Below are 19371 nucleotides of genomic sequence, written 5' to 3'. Positions count from 1 at the left end.
TAAGTTTAAACAAATCTTTAAAATCAATACTCTTTATGGATACAAAACGGAAATGGACACATGAACTGACAGCCAGTGACCAAAGTGCCTTGCTCAGCTGAACCACTTTTTCTTTTCTTTTATGCTTTTCTTTTAGAAGTTCTGTGAAATGAAGAAATTTTAAAAACAGAACATTAGAAGGGGTAGGACTAGAAAAGTTTTTTGAAACTTCATCCTACACCCTTTCAAACAGGAAATATTTATCTACATATAGATTTGTCTCTTTAATTTGCTTTGTTTTGCTTATGTTTTTTTTTTGTTTGTTTTTTCGGTATATACATTTTATGTATTCTGATTATTTTTTTGTTTTAACCTGTTTGAATAAATAATTAAATGAAATGAAATGTGTCAAACACAGTATGAAAAAGAGAATTAGTGATCAGGTATCCAGTATGTTCCGGTAAAAACTCAAACTGTCAAACAAAATGACTTCAACAGCATCAACAGGAGGAAAGCTTTTCTCTGTTTTGCACGACTGGGCTATGTGCCTCACCGCTCGGTACTTCTGCCGGGCCATGTAAGCTCGGAGGATCGTCTGCATGGCCAGAGCGGCCGCCTGCTTCTGCCTGTAGCGTTTCCTCGCCACGTACATCCGCTGGTACTTCTGAATGAACGTAGCGGCCGCGGTACGACGCATGAACTTGGTCAGGCTGCAGGGAAGCAAAGGTTTGTTTGTTGGTGAACATTGTATTAAATCAAGAAGAAGAAAGACATTCGGACTTCAAATTGAGATTCTTTTTCATGTATGCCCTGTTTTGACATGACTATATATGATAGGGGTCTGTAACCCAAAATGTTGAAAGAGCCATATTGGACCAAAAACACAAAAAACAAATGTGTCTGGAGCCGCAAAAAATGAAGTCTTGTATAAGCCTTAGAATGTTTCTATATTAGTTATAACTGGGGGAAGATTTTTTTTTTCATTATGCACTTCGAGAAAAAAGTCAAAATGTCGAGAAAAAAGTCGAAATGTCGAGAAAAATTTCAACATTTTGAGAAAAAAGTCGTAATGTCAAGATTAATGTTGAAGTACAATCTTGAGAAAAAAGTTGAAATGTTGAGAAAAAAGTCAAAATTTTGAGAAAAAAAGTAGAAATGTCGAGATTAAAAAAGGAAAAAGGAAGAAAAAAAGAGAAAAAAGGAAAAAAATAAGAAAAAAGGAAAAAATAAGAAAAAAAAGAAAAAAAGAGTAAAAAAGAAAAAAAGGGGAAAAAAAGGAAGAAAAAAAGAAGAAAAAAAAAGGTCAAACATTTTTGAAAAAGCTCCAGGAGCCACTAGGGCGGCGCTAAAGAGCCGCATGTGGCTCTGGAGCCGCGGGTTGCCGACCCCTGATCTATGGTGAAGCTACTAGTGTGTGGAGCGGCCACTCACCAGCGGGCCTGGTATCCTCTGGTGAACCTCTGGATCGTGATGGCGGCGCTGCGCATGCGCAGGTACTTCTTGCGCGCCAGCCAGCAGCGGATGGTTTTCTGGATGCGGATACATGCGGCTCGCAACTTGTCTGCCCTGAGTTTCTCCAGGTAAGCAACCTGACCTGCCCTGAAGAAAATCTTCGTCTTACCAAACTGGTATTTGTCCTGGTCCTGAGGAGCAAATGGAAAACAAGAACGACAGTCAAGAGGAAAGTTGCAGTTATGATCTGTTACTATTATTATCATTTTTAGTTATTGGACTTTAAAGGAAAACCAAAAAGCGGCCTGACCTGCACTAATGTCTCCAGAACGTTCCTGCAGGTCAGCTTTTTATCGGGAAGAACATCCTTCTGCTTCATCAGGACTCTGTAGCGGCTGAAGAACTCCTGATACGTCCACCTGGCAAACACACAAACACACGCTGCACTTCAACAAACCTGAGGACTTTTCTCCATCTTTCTGTTTCTATTTATAACCCAACTAAACCCACAATGGCCCGGTTTCCCAGATCAGTTAAGTAGTTCTTAACAGCGAAAGACTTCTTTCAAACCTTCTTAAGGAGCCTTTGAAAGAAGTCTTTCGCTGTTAAGAGCTACTTAACTGATCTGGGAAACCGGGCCAATGTCACTGGGACGCATCAGTACCTGGATGGGAACCCTGCAGCAGAGATGCGGATGGTTTCCAGGACACCACAAGCCCTGAGCTGCTGCACCGCACGCTTGGGGTCAAACCTGCCAATAACCCATAACCAAGGTCAATACGACGGTGGCTGATCTCCAGCACACTTGAGGACAATATAGATATTATAGCATACATGATACCTGAACATTGCACTGACTGTTTAAAAAAAACAAAAAAAACAACCAAAAACATCTGCTATTTAACAAACTGCTGCTCTTTTTTATTGTCTCCAATCAGACTGCACATATTCTTTATACTGTATATTCTCATGTTTATAGTCTCAGCATAATTTACTACTTTACTGTATTGTACATATCTCCCAAACTGTATATACAGGACTGTCTCAGAAAATAAGAATATTGTGATTTTCTGTAATGCAATTACAAAAACAAAAATGTCATACATTCTGGATTCATTACAAATCAACTGAAATATTGCAAGCCTTTTATTATTCTAATATTGCTGATCATGGCTAACAATTTAAGAAAACTCAAATATATTCTGGGAATCGTAATCTTAAACTGTAAGCCATAATCAGCAATATTAAAATAATAAAAGGCTTGCAATATTTCTGTTGATTTGTAATGAATCCAGAATGTATGACATTTTTTTTTTTTTTTTTTTTTTTTAAATTGCATTACAGAAAATAAAGAACTTTATCACAATATTCTAATTTTCTGAGACAGTCCTGTATCCTTTCATAGTTTACAGTTTACAAAACTGCTGCTCACTTTGCACACACTGTACCTCATTATTTTATACCACTGTATATTCCTCACTTTCTGCTTCTTTGCACTTCTGGTTAGATACTAACTGCATTTCGTTGTCTCGGTACGTGTACTCTGTGCAATGGCAATAAAGTTGAATCTAATCTAATCTAATACATATTCGGTCCAGCCTGTTTAAAGGCATTATATGCACCAAAATCATGAGTTTAATCCTGGATCTAATATCTCAATTGAAACTATGAATGAAAAAAAGAAAAACAGAACAATAATTCAATAAACAAATAGTAATTTCTTAGAGACAGCACTTTTGTAAGTTAAAAAACAGATGAGGACATAATAACGGACAAAGGAGACTCACGAGAAGGCCAGTTTGAAGTCGTTGGGTTTGATGCAGCGGACGTAGTGTGGCGTGGTGGCGTTCAAGGTGTCCATCAACATTTGTAGAGAGTTACGGAACTGGGGAAGAAGTTATCATTGTCACTCTGTAGATAGCATGATGCTTAAGCCTTGGCTTTACAGAGTTACAGTCAGACACAGTCAAAGCTAAGTAGATTGTAGTATGATGCACAGAGTGTTCTTTTAGTTTTCTGTATGATATTTAAATCTGAGTGAGGAGACGTGTGACTGCATCATACAGTGACATCGGTCTAATACAGGGGTGTCAAACTCATTTTGCTTGGCGGGCCGGATTTGACCAATTTTTTTCTCGCGGGCCGCACGCTCAAAATAACAAAAACGGTGCGAAAATGTTTTTCTCTAATTCTTTTCTTTTTACTATTGTTATCTAATCCAATATCAGTTTAGTTAATTTTAAAGGAAATATGCACTTTGTTTACACTCTAATTATGTAAAATATATTTCTTCAGGATCTTTTCTTGAAATTTCTTGTTTTTTTTTCAAATTATGTAAGATACTTTTAATATCATTTTACAAAGATAAACAGAAACAAGTATGTTTTTTTATATTTCGCTTTTTTATAGGAAATTTAATTAAAAGCAAAAGCAAAATCTTTCTTATTACATCAGAGTGTTTCTTTGTGATTTAGAGATTTTTCCAGTAAAATTAAATGTATTTATTTTTAAAAATTGGCGCGGATATTTACGCCAGTACGCCGAAAAAGTCAGCACTTCTTTTTTTAACTGTTTTACTTTGTCACTGTCCTCGTATTCAAAACTGAAATTCTCCGAATAAATATCTTCTATCATCTTTTTTAGCAGTGATATTTTTCCTGCGAAAATATATAATAGTAGTCAGTTAAATAAAATAAACGACCATCTAGAAAGAAATAAAATCAGCAAATGCATTCTAGAAAACAAAAAAAATGTCAAACTGCTCTATTTGTGGAATAACGATGGATTTGTAGAAGAAATATATTATCGGATATGCTGCGATTCATGGCAATTATTTATGCCTTCCTTTTTAGTAAATTAACATTTCAGTTTTTGCGTTGGAAACTTCTCGTGGGCCGCATGAAAACCTCTCTCATTTGACACCCCTGGTCTAAAAACAAAACCCAAGCTAGGTTGACTGATCCACCTGGCAGCCGACGGTCTTCTTGTGCTCCTTGCTGGTCTTCTCCCGGCCCTTTTCGGGTTTGATGCTGAGGCGGGTCCGTCCTCCGGTGCCGGCGACCTGACCAGTGGGAGTGATGGCCTTGTCCTCGTCCTGGAACAGCTCCACCAGCAGGTCGAACTGGGAACAGCCGGGAACTTAGTCACAAACCAGAGCTACTGATGTTCACTACTGATGTGCTGTTAAGTTAAGCCTCTTTGCAGAAACTATAGATGACACGCGACTAAAACATGTTGTTTTGATGACGGTCTCTGCTTCTAGCCATGCTTTCGGATTGTCTTGTCGCAGCAGCGCACTCAGGCGATGTACTTACCACTTTGAAAACTAAAACAATGCACTTTCACACACTTTCCCTTTCAGTGTATAAATCTAGTATTTCGACACGGACAGAAACATGAGCGTTAATTTCCGCATTTCACACATAAAACAGTTGAAAAGCTACTTTAATGGGTGAGTAGATAAAGTTGATTTGTTGATTAGCGCTAAGAAACTCATTCACAGTAAGTTATTACAATGCTACAAAAAACAGAAGAGTGAAAGGTTACTGATTTATCATATATGACAACATGGTAGAGGCCATATATGACAGTATTGCATTATGTTGCTACGGTGTTACGACATGAATTGTTTAAAAGTACGTACAGCAGTACTGCTCCATATAACTGTGTAGTTATATGAGGAGAAGGCTGTGTTATGTGCAGCACCAGCTCCTGCTATGCTCAAAGCAATGCCATGCTGCCTCTCTAACCAGCATCACTAAAGCAGGACGGCCACGGCCGCCAAGGCTTCACGTGCGGCTTGTTCTCAGCAACACCCCCCCCCCTAAGATAAAAAACATCCTCCTTCCTTCATCCCTCGTAGCGGTGGAGAATCCCTGCTCCTCTCGCCCTGCCTTTGGTGCTCCCCATGCAGCAAACAAAGGCAAGAACACACTCAACTCCAAACCCTACAGGTGCTGTTAGGCCCTGTCCCAATACTACCACTACCCCTAAATTTTGTGCGTTCCCGTGAGGGTAGTGGTGTCCCAATTCCTCTTTTCACCTAGGGGGAGTGCACATATCGAGGGCAAGTTTTTATGAATCTGGCCCTTCAGAGCTAGGGATTTCAGATGCTCACTAGCTGAACTAGGGCTAGAAAAATTTCCCAGAATGCTTTTCGTCATCATTTGCGGACTAAATAAAAAAAACAAAAAAAACATGGTGGACATTTCTTATTTTTTAGTGAATAAAATCAATATTTTGAGTTTCTGCATAAAAATGTGTTTGGATTACATTTCTAGCGAGAAATATATATTTTACTTTCATAATATTCACTCAGTGAATGTAAATAATCACTCGCTTGCCTGTTGTTGCGAAGTCTTTTTCAAACCTGGCCAGAATAAAGGCTGATTTATGGTTCCACGTTACACCAACGCAGAGCCTACGGCGTAGGTTACGCGGCGACGTGCGCCGTACCCTACGCCGTACCCTACGCCGTACCCTACGCCGTAGGCTCTGCGTCGATTTAACGCAGAACCATATATCAGTTGCCGAGCCGGCAGGCATTTTCATTCCGAAATTTTCGGAGCAAATTTCTTAACAGGCGTAGCTACAACTGTTAGATTTCATCTATTAAACCAACATTTATCTTCCTAAATGATTTATTTCAGCCAGCGGTAATTCTCCACAGAGCTGCAGGTTGACCCGGCCGTGAGCTGCTGCTGCTCCGAGCCGGCGGATCTTTCTCCGAAAACATTGCAGCAAATTTCTTAACAGGCGTTATTTGGATAAATTGAGCCCAGGTTGGGGATCTTAACGGTTACTTTTATGCCTGAAAAAAATATTAAAACCTAATAAAGTGGCATATTAACAGCGCTACAGCTGAAATTAAAACAGCTTTTAGCTCTCGGCTTCCTGATATGGTGTGACGTATGTGCAAACGTAACTACGCAGTCGATTACGTACCCGAACTTAAACCACGCAGTGACGTAGCAAGAACAATTTAGTGGTGGTGCTGAAAAGTAGGGGACAGGCCCCTGGGAAGATTTCAAGTGCCCTAAAATCTGTCCCTTCTTTTTTTAGGGGTAGTGGTAGAAAGTAGGGGGTGTACTGGGATTGGCTCTTAGAGTTGAACTAATCAGTGCAATACAGAGGAACAAGGAAGGAGAAAAGACAAAGGGCTGAATGAAGAGCTACAGGCAGACCGGCGTTGTAGCAACGCCTCCGTTTACCTTCTGCTGGCAGGGAAGGTTGTCATGATGAGGACAGAACCAAACATACATGGACAACAAATGGAGACACATTGACAAAAATACAATGGCATTAAAAAGGAAAGGTTGAAGCAAACTTATATGAAAAAAAAAGCCCCATCAAGTTCAAAATCACGACCACCAACATCCAAAACCATAAACATGTTTGAATCAAACGAAAAAGAAAAGAAAACCAGACAGATCAATGATGCTAAATGGAAGGAAGGAAACATGACTTTTGTCAACTCGTATGTTTTCTAAGTAAAGTCAGTTTCACTGACTTCCAAGCATGCATTTCTGGGATCGGAGGGTGTCCCAGTGGGTGGGGTTTCTGTCATTCAGTTGCAAGGCATTATGGGAAATCAATGAAATTGAGTGCCTATTGCAAGCAAATGTCAGAAGGGATGCAGACTCATGTGCATCTTGCAGGTCCTGATGTTGGTTTGTGCAGGGAATTATTCAGTCCTTGACTCAGCAGAAAACTGAAATATTCAAAAGTGCATAACTAACACTTCTAATGACTCAACTTATTCATCACAGTTTACAGACTTCCTGATTAAACTTCATCATACTTCCCTGCGGCTGAGTTTGCTGCAGGTTTTCCTATCTCACAAACGATTACCGTCAACACTCTCAACCTCCGTAGCGTGTTTACATAATCTGCTGATTAACTGCTCGATTACTAAATGCCTGATGATCTCAGATTTCCCGTATAGATACCGCTCCGTCCCGACATCTCAGCAATGACTGACTGGTGAGTTAGATTTTATCACTATAAGTGAGTTATCACTTTGATAAGAAGGTATTCAGTGTTTTAAAACTTCTGAAGAGTGACTAACAACTAGTAGAACACTTTCCTTGCGATGATAATAAGCAAAACTGACTTGTTAGCTTGAGAGATTGTCTGTTTTTGTTTTGTTTTGTTTTGTTTTTATTTCATGGGTTAATAATAATGCAGACAAGAGTTAGTGACTAAAGTCTTAATTCTTCTTTCTTAATGAACTTTGTAAAAGTTGTCTGACCTGTTAAGAGCTGGTTTAAGACATCGGGTAATGGGCAAACAAAAACAGAAAATAGGTGGATCAAATATATGAATTACAGGACTGTCTCAGAAAATTAGAATATTGTGATAAAGTTCTTTATTTTCTGTAATGCAATTAAAAAAACAAAAATGTCATACATTCTAGATTCATTACAAATCAACTGAAATATTGTAAGCCTTTTATTATTTTAATATTGCTGATTATGGCTTATATCTTAAGATTAAGATTCCCAGAATATTCTAATTTTTTCAGATAGGATATTTGAGTTTTCTTAAGCTGTAAGCCATGATCAGCAATATTAAAAGAATAAAAGGCTTGCAATATTTCAGTTGATTTGTAATGAATCCAGAATGTATGACATTTTTGCATTACAGAAAATAAAGGACTTTATCACAATATTCAAATTTTCTGAGACAGGCCTGTATATGAATTAGATGAGACAAAACCCTTTTTTTCCTTCAAGAAACACACAGACACATAAAGAATCTTCATTAGAGTAAATCTCACTAAGAGCTGATTATCCCTTAGAGAACCCTGGACAGTGGGAACATAATATACCGTCACAAACATATATTATGCGTCTGTAAGTACGTGTGTTTGTGTGCATTAAGACGTCTTGTTAGAGGTTAGAGCCGTCAGCATCTGAGTTTCACCCCTTACCCAGTTCTGCTCCTGATCAGCTCTAGAAAAGAACAGTTGAAGGTCACGGTGAGTATTTTCAACAAGACACACTTTGTCAGACTCTGCGTCCACATGTGTCAAAAGACGCAGTGGGGTTTTAAAGGCTGAGGCTGTTTTGGGGGGAAAGGCTACGACATACAGAGTAAATAAACAGTCACAGTGAAGGGCTTGAACGTGGCTCAGCAATCGCTCTGAGCGGGGGCGAGGGCTACCTATGACCGAGATGGTCTACTATGAAAAATACAGGACTGTCTCAGAAAATTAGAATATTGTGATTTTCTGTAATGCAATTACAAAAACAAAAATGTCATATGTTTAATTGCATTACAGAAAATAAAGAACTTTATCACAATATTCTAATTTTCTGAGACAGTCCTGTACATAATAGTGGAAAACCACCTGCTCTGTTGTGGAGTAAAACCACGATTTACAACAATTAAAACTGTCTGGATCAGCTGTTGTTTTCACCTGTGACTCTTTGCTCTTCACTTCAGAACCTTGCTCACCTTGCAGGTATTGTGATGATATTTTTTCCGTTTATATTCTAAATAAAACAGCAAAACTATTGACTGCAACAGGGTTTAAGCAGGTTCTGTCCCCCTTTCTTGCTTTTATTTGTAAAGAGCCATTCAAAATCTATAGAAAAACAGAACTCTGTCATTATTCTGTAATTTTGCATATTAAAAAGCTACAGTGGGTAATTTTTCTAAATGTTACTGTCAGATATGGAGAGAAAAAAAAGAGTTTTTGTTTTTCTAAACTGCCTGTAAACTTCAGGTTAGAACTGTATGTTGTATTTGTCCTGTACCTCATCGTCCTTGTTCAGCCAGTGGAGGGCGCTGCCTCTGTCCGTCAGACTCACTCAGTTTTTTCAATTTTAGTTTTTTTTTAGTTTAGTTTATTTTGATTTGGTCATTTACATTAAATATGTTTGCATATACACACTGTATATGTATACACCCAGGTATATATATATATATTCTTATCAAATATATATTTTTTTACCAAAAAAGTATAGGCTGAAGTCTCATGGCTTATTTTATATCTTTTTCAACAAAAGGCAGACTACAGAAAAGGAAAAAAGATACTAATAAGAAGAAAACAAAAGATGAACAAAGAAGAGAAGAAAATAAATGTGGTCACTCACGATTGAGGACAGCATAATTTAGACAGTTGGATATTTAATATCAAGATAATTTATATTAGTGTTCTATATTTATCTATTATTTTATAATTTATAATTTTTTTAAAATTTGTAAATTAAGCTTTTTTTTTTTTTTAGTTCCTCATCCAGGCGGTTCCATAGTTTCACCCCTTCGACACTGATACACCTTGACATTTTTTTTGTTCTTGGCCATTTCTGCTCAAAAATGCCAATTAGCTTGAAGGACGTGACTTCAGTGCAATCTGCTTTTGACTGATTTAACAAATGATATTGTAGATGTTGTGAGTCTGTCTGTAAGTGGCTCTGTGATGGACTGGAGACCTGTCCAGGAAGTACCCGCGCTGGGATAGTCTCCAGCAGGTCCCGGGGAAGCTAAATAGGAATAAGCAGGTAAAGATAACAGATGGATGGGTGTTGTGTGCCTCACCTTGCTGGCCTTCATCACATTGATCTGTTCTTCATTCACCGTGTCCTTGTTCTTCTCCAGGAAACCCTCACACTGGTACTCAACCTGTTCAACATGACAGAACAGCTGGTGTTACGGGGGAGACCTTTGAGTGGGATTTGTAAACTTGTTGCAGTTTTTATCAGACAAAGCATTAACATAAATTTGAATAATATGTTTAAACTTTAGCCTGCAAACTCAAATGCACAGGAAGACTCAGCTCTGTGTGGTGGGACTTGTAGAAGCCAAACTCTTGATGCTATTTTCTTAAAGTACTCCAAGATCAGTGACTGCATCTACTTGATCAAATGTTCTTCCAAGATAAGTTTCTATACTATCAGGGGACCTCAAAGGGAAGCGTGCTTTGGTCCTTGAACCATTAATCTGTAATCGTAAACTGCTGTTCTAAAAATACTGTAGGTATGAATGTATCACTGTATCTGACAGCACTACATTGGAGGACACATTACACCAAAGTGGATTACATGATACAGTACATACACACACTTCACTGGAAGTATTGATGAGAGAATGAAAAAGTCAACGTTCCTTTAGCCATCTGTTTTTTAAACTGTGACATAAAAGTATGTCAAAAATAAAATAAAATAAAAAAAAAACAACATTTGATAGACGCACCTTATCAGCAAAATGCTGGATGATGAAGGCGCGGTTGGACATACGTGGCTTCTCGAACAGAGAACAGGTCTTGAGGTGAGTGTTGTACAGCTTTTGAGCCCATGTATCATCTGAACCCCGAGGCATCTGGGGTAGAAAAAGAGAAGCATAGAGGAAACATAAATTAATATAAATGAAGAATATATACCGTATTTTCTGGACTATAAGCTGCACCTGCATACAAGCCACATCCGCTCTATTTTAAAAAAAAGATATGCAAGCCGCAGATATTTCTGTTGTTAGATTAGATATTTACTACATGTACAGAAGGATTTTGAACTGTAAATGATGTACATGTTTGTACCTGAATAGATCCTTTCCTAACAGTGTTAAAACGGGACAGAACCAAGAGAAAATAACCAGTATTTATTTATCTATTTATCTGTTTGAAATCTGCTTCTACCTACTTCTATCTGCTAAAGAAGAAGTAGCGTATTCTTCTTTGCATTTATTTTCTCTTAGTGTTGATTCTAATTCCGGTTAGCTCGTGGAAGAAAAATCCACAGAATAGCCGCACCTTTGTATAAGCCGCATGGTTCAAAACCTATGAAAAAAGTAGCGGCTTGTAGTCCAGAAAATACGGTACTCATCTTTTTATTTCTATTTCTATTTATTTTTTCTTGTCACTCAGCCAAGTCCCCTGCTATAGTGTCAGTAAGGCGGCCCGCCTCAAATGTCAACGGTCTATAAAAGTTGAGTACAGCAAAGACAGAAGATGGAATCGTTAAAGAATTACACAAGTTTTGAAAATGTGGCGATGATGTAACTCAAGCACTATAAGTGCCCACTGAAACAACAACAACCAGGTGTGACGAGTGGGACAATATCCACAATAGCTCTTCTCTAACCACACAATATCTTTCCCATCAAGAAAAATAATCTGAAAATGGAAAAGAGCATCTCCGTTGTTTAGCCTGTCGTGACTGCTCCTGCCTGCGGGTGATGAGAACCACACCAGTAGGTGGTGGAGACTTTAGCTCGGTTTATGGTGAGGAAATGACACATCCGCGGGATAAAACTGTAACGCAGAATGAGGGTGAAGGACGAACCCACGACTCCCTGCTCAATATGCTGCAGAGACTAACTTCACTTTTCCTGCTTGTTCACATTCATCAGAAAAGTTTTATTCCACCTACACTAGTCATATGTCATGATCTCTTATGCAATTTACCATCTGCAACAACGCAGAGACTTGTAGGCATCTTATTATCTCTTTTCTTTTAAGAACATTATCTTTAAGAACATTATGTTCATATTATACATATACATCATATTTTGGTTTTTAATTTTTGAGCATTTGGTTTTTAGAATTTTTTGGAAATGTAACCCCAAGACAGTATATAAAGTAATGAAATATAGACAACTTATGCAATTATAACCTAACACTTTAATGTTTTCATACCTTTAAACATATTTAAAGGCAAAAACATGGCACCAGTTAATCTCGTGTCCAACAAAACATTCATTTTTTGGGGATAAACAAAAAAATAACCAAAAGTTGTCATGTAATGATGAAAAAAAAAATACATAAATAAATTAAAGAAAGAAAAAAAAAAACCCAAACCCCCCCCCCCCAAAAAAAAATCAATCTTTAGACATATGAATCGATTTTTAGGAATTAATATGAGAATCGATTTAAAATTGGGAAATCGATTTTTTCAACACAGGCCTAATTATTTGTACATTTTTAAATGTCTTACAGATAGCTGGATAAAATATGCTATTGGGAGGAAGTCCTAAAAACTATACAAAATTAAAAAACAACTATTCTTGGCACTTGGCACCAAACTTAATGTACTTTAATATTTTCCTGGCATTGCACTGCACCTTGCACTCCTCGTCCAGCAAGTCCAGGATTCCCATCTTTGCTTCGATGAGGTTGATGCAGGGCTGATTATCGTAGAAGTCGATCAGAGTCCAGGGGATCTGCTCCTTCATGTACTCCTCCTGTTCCAGCTTGAACACGTGCTGCACGCACACAACACACAGTTACACCTGCATTTAACACATTCAACTAGATTCTCTCGTGAAAGTAAATATAACGCGCACGTCAGCAGAGAAAACACGTGCTGCTCACCATGTTGAACTGCTGCTGGAGTTTCTCGTTAGCATAGTTGATGCAGAACTGCTCGAAGCTGTTGATTTCAAATGTTTCAAACCTTTTGGAGAAAAAAAAAGAGCGAAGAGTGAAGCAGGTGAGTAATACTTCTGGATTGAGGGCTCCACATTATTACAGCAATCTCAGTCGTACCCAAGCCCAACATCCACAAAGGCTCATCTATTTTAGCATGTGAAATGCTTAATAAATAGGCCTGTGTTGAAAAAATAGATTTCCCAATTCTAAATCGATTCTCATATTAATTCCTAAAAATCGATTCATATGTCTAAGATTGATTGATTTATTTATTTATTTTTTTATTTATGTATGTATTTTTTTTTTTCATCATTACATTACAACTTTTGGTTATTTTTTTGTTTATCCCCAAAAAAGGAATGTTTTGTTGGACACGAGAATAACTGGTGCCATGTTTTTGCCTTTAAATATGTTTAAAAGTATGAAAACATTAAAGTGTCAGGTTATAATTGCATAAATTGTCTATATTTCATTACTTTATATACTGTCTTGGGATTACATTTGCGAAAAATGCTAAAAACCAAATTCTCAAAAAATTAAAAACCAAAATAGACCGAAAATGGAACAAATAAAAACGGAATGTGGGAAAAAATAAAACCGATTTCATCCGTCTCTGTTTCCTCCCTGGATCTGTTTGGTAATTCTGACCCACATGATGTTTCTGAAAGCAGTTCTATCAGCATTCTGGGAGCTGATTGGTCCTTACAGCATCATTAGCTGCCAATACTTGCTGTTTAATCTCAATATAACACTAGTAGTAATATTTTGCATAATTACAGTCATATAATTCATGCAACAGCTCAAAAAACAGTTTTAATAACACTAACCCAAATCAATATCGGAATCGAAACGAATCGGATCCAATCAAATCTTGATAATCGATTCTGAATCTTAAGAATCGGAATCGAATCGATTTTTGACATTTGAAACGATCCCCAGGCCTATTAATAAACACATTTTAGTTGTAGATCTTTGAATGTCTCCTATCTTGTTGTCTTCTTATGTCACTTTGCTTTGCGTGGATGTTAGGAGCTGCGCATGACAGACCTGTCACTGAACTGCTGAAGCTCATTCAAGCAGCACCGCTGCTTCCACCTCCATATAAGCTGAGTTAGTCTTTGAGTCATAAATAATAGTGTATGATTTCCCCTTTTTTTCACTTTTTGGGGATACACGGAAGACTGCTGCACAGACTTACCCGTAAATGTCCAGAACCCCAATGAAAGAGTGCTGTTTCACATTGGTGATCAGAGCCTTGTTGACGTGCTCTACAATCCAGTTGAAGAGCTTAGCGTAGATATGTTTGGACAGGGCGTCGCGAGCGTTGGTGGCCTGAAGGCGAGGAAGGGGCTTGACGTAAGTCTCCGTGGCCGTCTTCAGTTTCCTGTGGCACAGCCACTGGGACATATCCGGATATGCCACGCCCACCAGCTCGCAGAACGCCGTCAGGTGGGCATTATTGGGCTGGAGCAGGGAAAAGAAAACTTCATGACTCAACAGAAAAATATACAATTTAAGCATCTGAGGTCCAAATTATCTCCTGCAAAAATGGTTGGAATCACTTTATAATTGACAAATGATTATCATCTGTTTGCATACAAAGTGACAATTCTCTCTTTTATCCCAGATTAAAAACAAAGAGCTTACAGCAATAAGACTGCTGTCAGAATCTCTCTCTTTTATCTCCACATTTCCAAGATGAAGAATAGCAGCCAAAACCTGGAACAACCCCATCTGATAGGACTCATTGATACCTGCAAAGCACAGGAACACACACACACACACACACACACACACACACACACACACACACACACATAATACATCACACAGTGCAGTCACTGAGAGTACTTTCAAATGCATTTCTTTCATGCAAAATTATGAAACATATTCAGCAAATGAGTTCTCACAAAACCAAAGTACATTTTGCACATACAGGACTGTCTCAGAAAATTAGAATATTGCGATAAAGTTCTTTATTTTCTTTAATGCAATTAATAAAACTAAAATGTCATACATTCTGGATTCATTACAAATCAACTGAAATATTGCAAGCCTTTTATTATTTTAATATTGCTGATTATGGCTTACAGTTTAAGATTCCCAGAATATTCTAATTTTTTGAGATAGGATATTTGAGTTTTCTTAAACTGTAAGCCATGATCAGCAATATTAAAATAATAAAAGGCTTGCAATATTTCAGTTGATTTGTAATGAATCCAGAATGTATGACATTTTTGTTTTTGTAATTGCATTATAAAAAAAACACAATATTCTAATTTTCTGAGACAGTCCTGTAAATATGAGGATGTACATCGTTGGGCAGGTCTTACCCAGCATCGTGAAGGCATGGCGAGTGGTGCCGAGCTCCTTGGTGTCGTCCACACCCGCGATAACGGGGCTGCGACCCTGCCTGGTGTAGAGGAAGGCGTTTGCAGTGCCTGAAAAAGGGAAAAGATAAATAAATGTGTGCACCATACATACAGAAAGTGAAGTTTCATGAAGTGCAATGTGAAATCACAACATCCCACAGCGAACTGGTGTGACAAATGAGGTTCAGTCGCCTGATCAGCTCAGGCGAGACTGTTCCAAGTCTGGGCTCGGGATAACCCTGTAACTATGACAGAAATTCTGATAAGGTAATGAAGTGTAGAGTAAACCAAGCGCATGAATCACAGTGGTCACAAGAAATTCAAGATCATATTTTTCCTTTTTCTTTCAACGATCATAAAATTAAGAAAATACATTACAAGGCTTCTCCGTAGAGAAAATACCTTACGCTCATCAGCTTTCTCGCTCTCATCCTTTGGTTAGTCACTATATTTTGCTTTACTTTATGATAAAAATTAGGCCTGTGTTGAAAAAAATCGATTTTCCGATTCTAAATCGATTCTCATATTAATTCCTAAAAATCGATTCTTATGTCTAAAGATCGATTTTTTTTTCATAATTTTCGCCAGGTGAACTTTAATCCCAGTAGTCGGACACACAGTTTGTCATGACACTTCTGAAAAATGCTAGGTGCTTCATGGCAATATGTGTGCGTGGTGACAGAATAAATTAGATAAGCTAAAATGATTTGTTTACTGCATGAACTGTTGCAATTTCTTTCTTTATTGCACTTTAAATGGATATTGAAAGGCCTGTGTGAGTTATTTATTTCTTAGTTATTTCACAATAATTATTGTGAAATTATTATTTCACTAGTTATTTTACAGTCATATAATTCAGGCAACAGCTCAAAAAACATTTTAAATAACACTAAGCCAAATCAATATCGAATCGGATCGAATCGAATCATGATAATCGATTCTGAATATTAAGAATCGGAATCGAATCGATTCTTGACATTTGAATCGATACCCAGCCCTAATAAAAATATTCATTATTATTGCATATGATAAATTTAACTCAAAGAGCGATTGACTCAAAGGGATGTGAGCGCTCAGGGCTGTCGGCTGTACATTCCCTCAGTTAGACAGGGAGGACACGTGACGCGCCCAGGTTCTTAGAGATGAATGAAATCAAAGACACTTCTGTTTAAAAATGATGTTAATCCCAACTTCTCAACAAGCAGGTTCTTTATACACATTAAACACTGAATTAAGGCATGGCCTGTTGCCTGGCAACAAGAAGCACTGGCATTACTGTGACAACCGCTCTATTAACGGGGCCAGGAAGTCAGCAGGAGTGGAAAAGACGGCAGCTGTGTGTGTGTGTGTGTGTGTGTGTGTGTGTGTGTGTGTGTGTGTGTGTGTGTGTGTGTGTGATGAGCAGGTGCAGGTCCACAGTGGGAACACTATGTGGGATCCTGTTCTGCCACTGAGTCAGTGGGGCAGATTTACTATCCTGGGCCAATTAGAGTGATCAGAAAACATAGACATCATCTACAAACACACAGAAAACATCTACAAACACATAGGCAGCACCATTTTCTTTATTTGTATTGTTTTACAAGCCCACGTACAACTGCTGATACTGGTGGTATTACCTGCTATTATACGTCCATGTTGTCTTTCTTCCCTTTTCTCTTGCTGATGTAACAATGTGAATTTCTCCATTGTGGGACAATAAAGGAAAATCTAATCTAATCTAATCTAATCCACAAAAACAGCCTTATTTCAACGACTTGCTAAAATCACATGTCTGCACTCATCAATGACAGATGAGCAGCTTGTTTCCTTTGGACAAAATAAGGACATATAAACAAGAACCTGATCAGCTTTTAAGTATAACTATGTAAAGTACAGGTTTAGCATTAGATTATACTAAAGAAGATGTTCATTAGGTTTATTTTGATAAATAAACTCCTCTATGAGCGTTGTGGGACTATCTGTGCTCCATATCCAGTGAGGCCAAAGATATTCTCTCACGTCTGGGTGAAGCTTTATTTGATGCTTTCTGTTATAATCACTGACAATCATGAAAATGCAAACAGGGCTCCAGATCAACCTTTTGGGTTGATTGAAGCAGAGCGTCTTAAGTTCTTCATTTGTGGAGAAGAAATCAGACGACATTAAATCGACATACATTGACATTATTATTGACCACTCGCACATGTGACCCGCTCTGGAGCCCTGGCAAATACTGTTCATTAAAGTGGACATTTTTTCAGGTAGCAATGCTTATGGGGTTAATGTACAGGACTGTCTCAGAAAATTAGAATTTTGTGATTTTCTGTAATGCAATTACAAAAACAAAAATGTCATACATTCTGGATTCATTACAAATCAACTGAAATATTGCAAGCCTTTTATTATTTTAATATTGCTGATCATGGCCTACAGCTTAAGAAAACTTTCGTTTCATTTAATTATTTATTCAAACAGGTTAAAACAAAAACAAAAAAATAATCAGAATACATAAAATGTATATACCGAAAAAAAAAAAAAAAAAACATAAGCAAAACAAAGCAAATTAAAGAGACAAATCTATATGTAGATAAATATTTCCTGTTTGAAATGTGTAGGATGAAGTTTCAAAAAACTTTTCTAGTCCTACCCCTTCTAATGTTCTGTTTATACCATTTCTTCATTTCACAGAACTTCTAAAAGAAAAGCATAAAAGAAAAGAAAAAGTGGTTCAGCTGAGCAAGGCACTTTGGTCACTGGCTGTCAGTTCATGTGTCCATGAAAAAAAAACCAAAAAAACAAAACTCAAATATCCTATCTCAAAAAATTAGAATATTCTGGGAATCTTAATCTTAAACTAGAGAACAGAGAGAATAGAGATAGGATATTTGAGTTTTCTTAAGCTGTAAGCCATAATCAGCAATATTAAAATAATAAAAGGCTTGCAATATTTCAGTTGATTTGTAATGAATCCAGAATGTTTGACATTTTTGTTTTTGTAATTGCATTACAGAAAATAAAGAACTTTATCACAATATTCTAATTTTCTGAGACAGTTCTGTAGCCTACAGTAAAAGACAGTAGAACTGCAGGCACACACGCACGCACGCACGCACGCACGCACGCACGCACGCACGCACGCACGCACGCACGCACGCACGCACGCACGCACGCACGCACGCACGCACGCACGCACGCACGCACACGCACACGCACACGCACACGCACACGCACACGCACACGCACACGCACACACAAGCGTGACTTACTCAGTCTCAGATTCTTGAACTCGGGGAGATGTGCTGATGCACAGAGCTGATAGAAGATATGATAATTCCTCTCCTCGTCCGCCTGGAATGTGTAAAATAAGGTGCACTTATTATAAACACGTCGCAAACAGGAAACAGTTATTGTGACACACCCCATCTGCGTTACAATAAACTATTAAAAGGCGTATCGGGGGAAAAAAACTGAAATGCAATACATGACCCAACTGTTTCCGACAAGGACAGAGTTCCTGACACATCACATGGTAGATAAGTATAAAGAAACTGGAGCTGTTCAATATTTATACTGAGAATAAAAATGAACTCTTAACTGAGAGGTAAATGTACACAAGAGGTAGAGGGACAAATATCTGAGCTCTGTCACCTGTGTCTCATATTAGAGACTACACCCAAGTACACGCACACACACGCGCACACACACACACACGCGCGCGCACACACACACACACACACACACACACACACACCTGTTAAATGGTTACTAGAGCCAGGTATGTGGACAAATGCATGAAGGAAGTAACACTTTTTTCCCTGCCAACATCCTCATTCCTCACAGCGCTGTCTGACGCAGCAAAGGTGTGTTTGCTGTGAACATTTAGCTGTGACTTTTTTTTTCTTTTTTTCCCCCCCTTTCCCGATCAAGAGGCCTCACTGGCTCAGCCAGTACGTCAAAGAGTCTTTACATGAACATATAACCCGTCAAGCCCTGCGATAGACTGACCAGTCCAGAGTGAACCCCTGCCTCTCGCCTGTAATGAGCTGGGATAGTGTTTGTCTGATGTCACCAGTCATGTTGCCTCTTAGTTTGTCTAGTTACAATGTTGCTTTTTGTGCATGGCTTTTTATTCTGTGTTTAGTGCTTTTGTCTTGTTTGTTTTTGGCCTGTTAGTGTGTTATTGTGTCTTGTGTTATTGATAGGGGTGTAACGGTA

The 19371-nt window shown here is 38.1% G+C and overlaps 1 protein-coding gene across 3 annotated transcripts in view; it reads right to left on the bottom strand.

The window, feature by feature from the left end:
• myo5aa (myosin VAa) overlaps positions 1-19371 on the bottom strand; it is a 91966-nt gene that overhangs the window by 29922 nt on the left and 42673 nt on the right. For all 3 annotated transcript variants that reach the window (XM_061746389.1, XM_061746378.1, XM_061746397.1), the window contains exons 7-20: positions 18423-18504; positions 15136-15243; positions 14450-14556; positions 14001-14266; positions 12746-12827; positions 12496-12636; positions 10630-10755; positions 9976-10059; positions 4397-4552; positions 3219-3316; positions 2096-2182; positions 1742-1850; positions 1411-1622; positions 533-689 (exon numbers count right to left, since the gene is read on the bottom strand). In XM_061746389.1, coding sequence (XP_061602373.1) covers positions 533-689; positions 1411-1622; positions 1742-1850; positions 2096-2182; positions 3219-3316; positions 4397-4552; positions 9976-10059; positions 10630-10755; positions 12496-12636; positions 12746-12827; positions 14001-14266; positions 14450-14556; positions 15136-15243; positions 18423-18504 — 1815 coding nt within the window. The remainder of the gene's footprint in view (positions 1-532; positions 690-1410; positions 1623-1741; positions 1851-2095; positions 2183-3218; positions 3317-4396; positions 4553-9975; positions 10060-10629; positions 10756-12495; positions 12637-12745; positions 12828-14000; positions 14267-14449; positions 14557-15135; positions 15244-18422; positions 18505-19371) is intronic.

This window comes from Cololabis saira, chromosome 2 (genome assembly GCF_033807715.1).
Source record: "Cololabis saira isolate AMF1-May2022 chromosome 2, fColSai1.1, whole genome shotgun sequence".
Classification (NCBI taxonomy): domain Eukaryota; kingdom Metazoa; phylum Chordata; class Actinopteri; order Beloniformes; family Belonidae; genus Cololabis; species Cololabis saira.
This window is presented reverse-complemented; position numbering and strand designations above follow the sequence as displayed.